The 6,471-nt window shown below is 38.5% G+C and overlaps 1 protein-coding gene across 1 annotated transcript in view; it reads left to right on the plus strand.

The window, feature by feature from the left end:
* PAAF1 (proteasomal ATPase-associated factor 1) overlaps positions 1 to 6,471 on the plus strand; it is a 52,891-nt gene that overhangs the window by 40,798 nt on the left and 5,622 nt on the right. Inside the window, exon 11 of the mRNA XM_006885571.1 lies at positions 541 to 623. Coding sequence (XP_006885633.1) covers positions 541 to 623 — 83 coding nt within the window. The remainder of the gene's footprint in view (positions 1 to 540; positions 624 to 6,471) is intronic.

The following is a 6,471-nucleotide window of genomic DNA, read 5'->3' on the forward strand; positions in this document are numbered from 1 at the left end:
CTGCTTTCAGCTAAGATCCATCTAACATCAGCTACAATATCCCTAGTACCACGACCCCTTCTAAACCCAGCCTGGACTTCTGGCAGTTCTCTACTGACTAAATTTCCTACCTTGTTTAGATAGTGCCAATTTTCCCTAGCAGATTGTCTTGTCTCCCTCCCACAAAGTTACTGATGGACTCACACCTTAGACCGTTTATTTAGCAGTTCAACCTTTAATTGCTGTGTCACTAGAATGCTTTACCGCCTACTTAACCCTGACTTTATGGTCAGTAACATGATGTGGAAAAAGCATAAGTTTATATGATAAACTAAGTTTAAATCCTCATTCTACCCCTTAGTATTAAATTGGCTTCCACATCTTCTCAATCCAGCATTCTAAATAATGATATGTCATTCATAGTCTACGCAGTACAACCTGTTTGCCTGTAGATGACTTAGGGCCATCTACTTAGACTAGTGATCTGTGAAATAATCACAATATTAAGTTTTTAAATGTACCCTCTCTTTAGTTATCAAACTTTTCCTTTTCTCTTTTTAGGTGATGGAAGCTGTTTTGTTATTCAGCAAGATTTAGACTATGTCTTTGAGCTCACTGGAGCAGATTGTGACCCTGTGTACAAGGTACAGACCCAAAAGGAGACCAAGACTATGTAATTCTCACCCAGGATCTAAGGGTTCAAGGGAGTTGAATCTGGTCAAAACAGTTGATAATTTTCATTTAATAACTAGTGTGGTGTGATGGAAAGAAAGCAGGAGTTTAAGTTAAAAGTGAATTTATGATGTACTGCCTCTCCAGTTTGTCAAGTCATCTCTAAAATGAGCATAATAGTGAGATAAAGTATATGAAAACATTTAAAAAAATTTTATTATTTTGTGTGTGTATACCATCAAATCAGATCTGTCTGGTACAGGAGGAGATTGCCCCTCCTTCTCCAGCAGAGCACCTGGTGGATTTGAACTGTGAACTTCTGGGATTGCAGTGCAGCTTCTTGTCACTCAGCCACCAGAGCTCCCTGAAAACTTTTTGTAAATTTGAAACACCATCTAAATATCATTGTTGTTCTGAGTCATAGCATGTACTAGTGCCCATTACATCTACTTACACCCTGTGTGAACAAAACATTTCCTTGTCTCTCACCATCCTCACAGTTGTTATGTTTGAGCCCATTGTTACAGCTACAGTGTCAATCTGTCTTGTTGAAGATCTTCATTTCTTTCATATCCAAAAGGATATGTGCTTCTCAGGAATATATCTTAAGAATGCTGTGATTACACTTTTCCCGAAACATTTCCCCCCATCATTCCATTGTATATTCAGTACTCTTTGACATTACAATAATTCAAATGCATCAGTCCTTTTTTGGTTTTCCCTATTTATTGTTTGACTTTTGCATGAATATGGAGCAGTTGAAAACACTGTGGCTTGGGTCAGGTGCATCAGAGTCCTCAAACAGACACCTTTCTTTTTTAGCACCTTAAAAGAGGTGTTTTGCAGCACATTTGCCCAGTATAGTGTTATGCAGATGACACAACCTTGCCTGCTGAAACTGAGGAGGGCCTGAAGCGTTTGCTGCAGAAGGTCAAGGACAGTACTTCAATATGGATTGAAGCTCAACATCAAGAAAAAAATTATTCTCACCAGTGGGCCGATTGGCAGCTCCATGATAGGAGGAGACGAGATTGATATTATTAAGTTTCAGCTTACACAATTCCACCGTCAACACTCTTGGCACCACTAGTCAGGAAATCAAAAGACAGATTACATTGAGAAAATCTACTGTCAGGGACCTCTCCTGAGTCCTAAAGAACAGCAATGTCAGTCTAGAGACTAAGGTATGCCTGAGCCAGGCCATGGTATTTGCAATTACTTGCTATGCATCAGAGAACTAGACAATACCAAAGAGGACAGAAGAAGAGGTTGAGTTTGGTGCTCAAGAAGAGTATTGAACTTGCCAGGGACTGTCAAGAGAACAAGCATGCCTGTCCTGGAGAGGGCAATACCAACTTGCTTCTTGGAGGCAAGGATTTTGAGGCTCTGTCTCACAAACTTGAGCATGTTACCAGGAAGGACCAGTCTTCAGAGAAGGACTTCATGCTTGGAAGGGTGGAGAGACAGTGCAAGAGAGGAAGACCAAGATGAGATGGATTGACACAGTAACTGAGGTAATGAGAATAGGTGTGTCAGAGACAGTAAAATGGGCTCAGGATAGACCAGGATTCAAAGCTATTGTACATAGGGTCGTTATGAGTCCTAGTCAGTTTGGCATATAACAACAACAGTATATTGTTTGATTTCTGTCTCTCCTTCCCCCCATCTACTTCATTGCTTAAGTTTATTCTCAGTAATCAGTGTTTTGTTAAGAATAGACCTATAAATGACAGCCAAAAACTTTTTTCAAAGTATTTTTCTGTTGGTTTTAGGTTATCCCACACAATTTCAAAAATACCATAATTTTTATATGCCTGATTAGAATATATGAGATATCAAAATTATAGTCTTTTACTCTAGAGAACAAAAGTGTCAAACATACTGAAAGATTGCTTAGGGTTTTGTTTTTATGAGTGGGTAACCGTATACCCTTTTTTTTTTTCTTCTTGTGTACCGTTGAGTTGGATCTGACTGGCACAGAAGGAGATTGCCCCTCCTTCTCCAGCACACCATCTGGTAGATTCAAGCTGTGCACCACTGGGATTGCAGTGCAGCTTCTTGCCACTAGACTACCAGAGCTTCCTTACCATATACACTTTTATTAACTCAGTGGTCACTTGATAAAATTATTAGAGAATTTTAATGACTGATAACCTCCCATATATGCTTGCTTATGTTTTCTTTTTTAATTTATTATTAATTTCAGTGAAAATTTACAGAGACTCTGGATTTCCATTCATTCATTGTTGCACTTTTCTCCCCTCCCAACCCTCCCCCCAGTACACTACCCTCTTGGAAAAGTAAAAGAAAAATTCTTTCATTGGTTTACAATCCCTCCCCCCCAGGTCCACTCCACTATGCAGCCTTCTCTCTGGACTCCTGTCAAGACAAAAATACCTAATCACATATCCCTTTTAAACAGTTTTCTCTCTCATCTGTTTCAATGCAGGATACATTGTTGAACCCATCTTTCTCAGTCTCCCCCCAGGTCAGTCCTGTTTTACAACAGTGGCACCATGCAGTATTTGTCCTTTTGTGACTGAGATACTTCACTCAGCATAATGTCCTTCAGGGTCATCTAAAATGCTTCTCCACAGTTGTGACAGCACCTTGCTGCCTAGTTTGACCATCCCAGTTCTCCAGGCTAAGCCTCAATATCTTGCCTCTCACACATTGTGGAGGTGGGAAGCCAAATAGGGGGTTCAAGGCACCTGGGGCACCTATGTCATTTAAGTTCTAATTTACTGCTGCTTCTATGGGAATTGATTATAGATCAGAGTAGAATGAAATCATTGACAACTTCAGTATGTTCTCCATTTATCATGATTATGGTCAGTTACTGATCCTCATTGTCAAGGATTTTTATTTGCTCTATGTTGAAATATGTGCTCTGGTGGTCTAGTGGAGAGAAGCTCTGCTGTAATCCCAAAGGCATGTGGTTTGAGGACACAAGTTGCTCCACGGGAGAAGGATGGGCAGTCGCCTTCTGTGCAGTTAACTGTCTCTAAAAACCTGGTGCAGGGTCAGCTATGGGTCATTTCTGACTCTGTGGTACACAGCACACACACACACACACACGTTGAAGGCTGTAGTCTTTGATCTTCATCAGTAAGTGCTTCCAGACATTTTCACTTTCAGCAAACAAGGTTGTATCACCTGCTTATTAAAGGTCATCCTCCAATCCAGTACTGCATTCTTTTCCATATAGCCCAGCTTCTCAGATTATTTGCTCAGCATACAGATTAAATACTTATGGTGAGAGGATACAGCCTTGACACATGTTTTCTGATTTTAAATTATGTAGTATCCCTTTGTTCTTTTAAAACAACAGCACCTTGGTAGTGCATGGTCCTGCATGATCACAATTAAGTTACTTTCTCATTCTTCATAATGTTATCCATAATTTCTTATGATCCACAAAATTAAAATGCCTTTGCATAGTTACTAAAATACAAATAAACACCTTTCTGATAGTCTCTGTTATTTTACCAAGAACCATCTAACATCAGCATTGATACTCATTATTCAATGGTCATCTTCTGATCCAGCTGGTATTTCTGGCAGATCCAGCTTATATATATATGTACTGCTACACCCATTTTTAAATTATCTTCAACAAAGTAGTAATGATATTATTTTACTATTTCTATATTCTTTTGACTCATCTCTCTTTGCAATGAGAATAAATTAGCTATCTCCTCAAGTCAGGTGGCTTTGTTCCCAGTTTCCTGGCTTAGATACTGAGGGCTTCCAGAATTGCATTGTTCACTGAAAAAATCTTTATTGAAACCAGAACTCCCTGTCAGTTCTTGGAGTCAATGCCTTCAGTGCATTTTAAACTTCTTCCTCTAGCATTATCAATTCTGATTATGTGTTACCTCCTGAAATGATTTTACTATTGTAAAATATTTTACTGTAGAAAAATATACAGAATATTTTCTTCTTTTTTAAAATTAATTTTAATGAAAGTTTACGGAGACTTAGGGTTTCCTGTCATTCATTGTTGCACTTTTTTCCCTACCCACCCTCTCCCTGCCAATTCACTCTTCTTGAAAAGAAAAAGAAAAACTCTTTCAATGTTATGTAATTTCCCCCCCCCAAGTCCACTCCACTATACAACCTTCACTCTGGATTTCTATAATGACAAGAATACCCATTCATATGTCCCTTTTAAAAAGTTTTCTCCCTCATCTGTTTCAATGCAATATACATTATTCCTCCCCTCCTTTTCTGTTTTCCCTCAACCCTAATGTCAGTTCCGTTTTACAACAGTGGTCCTATGCAATATTTGTCCTTCTGTGACTGAGATATTTCACTCAGCATAATGTCCTCCAGGGTCATCCATTTTGCATAACATTTCATGAGTTCCTTGTTTTTCAATGCTGCATAGTATCCCATTGTGTGATTATACCAGAGCTTCTCTATCCATTCATTTGTTGATGGGCACTTGGGTTGTTTCCAGTTCTTTGCTATTGCAAACAAAACTACAATAAACATGGGTGTGCATATATGTGCTTGGGTGGCAGGTATGGTTTCTTTAGGGTAAATTCCCAGTAGCAGAATTGCTGGGTCAAATAGTATCTCTATTTGCAGCTTTTTGAGAAAGCACCATGCAGCCTTCCATAGTGGTTGCACCATTTTATACTCCCACCAACAGTGAAATAAGGGTTCCAGTTTCTCCACAACCTCGCCAGCATTTGATGTTTGCCGTTCTGTTAATTTTTGCTGTTCTTGCTGGGGTGAGATGATATCTCATAGTTGTTTTGCAGAAGTTTTTAAACAGAAAAGAAAGTATATTCTTTTATAGTTGAAAAATGCAATATTTGGACAAAAAGTAAATTATTTTCTTGAAATAAAAAAAATTCAAGTCTTAACATACTTCCCATAAACTGCATACTCAGCTAAAGCTGTATCTACTTGCTTATAAGATATAACTTAATAATAAACACACAAAACTTTATACAACAGATATTTAGAAACTCATCAGAATCTATCTGTAAATTAAGACGTTGAACAGATCTGTGTTTTCATCTGCAGTTCAGAGCCATAGCAGACCCTCTGGCAGCACCTAACTGTGCAGGTTGCTCATTCTTGGGTAACATTTAACTGCAATGTAGCCCTGAAAGAAGGCCTGCTTTTGAGGTTTCTTGCTATTGGCTGTTTCTGCTGTATTCTGCATTAGCTGTTTAGCCGTGGTAGATGCTCCAGCTTCACCAGGAGAGATGCCATCTCCTTGAAGACTCTGAAAAGTGAAGAGAGTGAAGTTGCAAAATTTTGCATGCTTCAAGGCAATGCTGCTGGTTCAGAAACTATTTCATGCTGTTTTCACTAAGTATTTAGTTCTTTACTTTCTTTGCATTTCCATTTTCTTAGGGAACATGCTAAAATGCTCCCAAGGGGGTAAAAAACCAAACACATATTCAGAGCTTTATTTACATATAATTTTATGAAGCTGAGTGGTACCCAAGCCCATCTATGTATCTCCTTCCCAGTTTCAGACTCTTTGCACTAAACCATACACAGCACTGATGAGTATTTACTCTCCAAGTAAGCCAGTTAGTATCTCTGTACTGGTATTTTGCATGTACCTTTGACCCTGGCCATCCTTTTTTTTTTTCTCATTCTTAAACTTTTTTCTTTTTCCTTCTTTTTTAATTGTAATTTTAACAAAAGTTTACAGAAAAGTTTGATTTTCATTCATTCATTATTGAACATGTTCCTCCCTACCGCCCCCTGTTAATTATATATATATATTCATTCATAGTTTTTTCATAGTGTCTCTCTGGAGACTACGGTGCATCTGATACAGGCCATGGTCTT

Source organism: Elephantulus edwardii, unplaced genomic scaffold, assembly GCF_000299155.1.
Source record: "Elephantulus edwardii isolate Elephantulus edwardi_28Jun2011 unplaced genomic scaffold, EleEdw1.0 scaffold00044, whole genome shotgun sequence".
In the NCBI taxonomy this organism is placed as follows: Eukaryota; Metazoa; Chordata; class Mammalia; order Macroscelidea; family Macroscelididae; genus Elephantulus; species Elephantulus edwardii.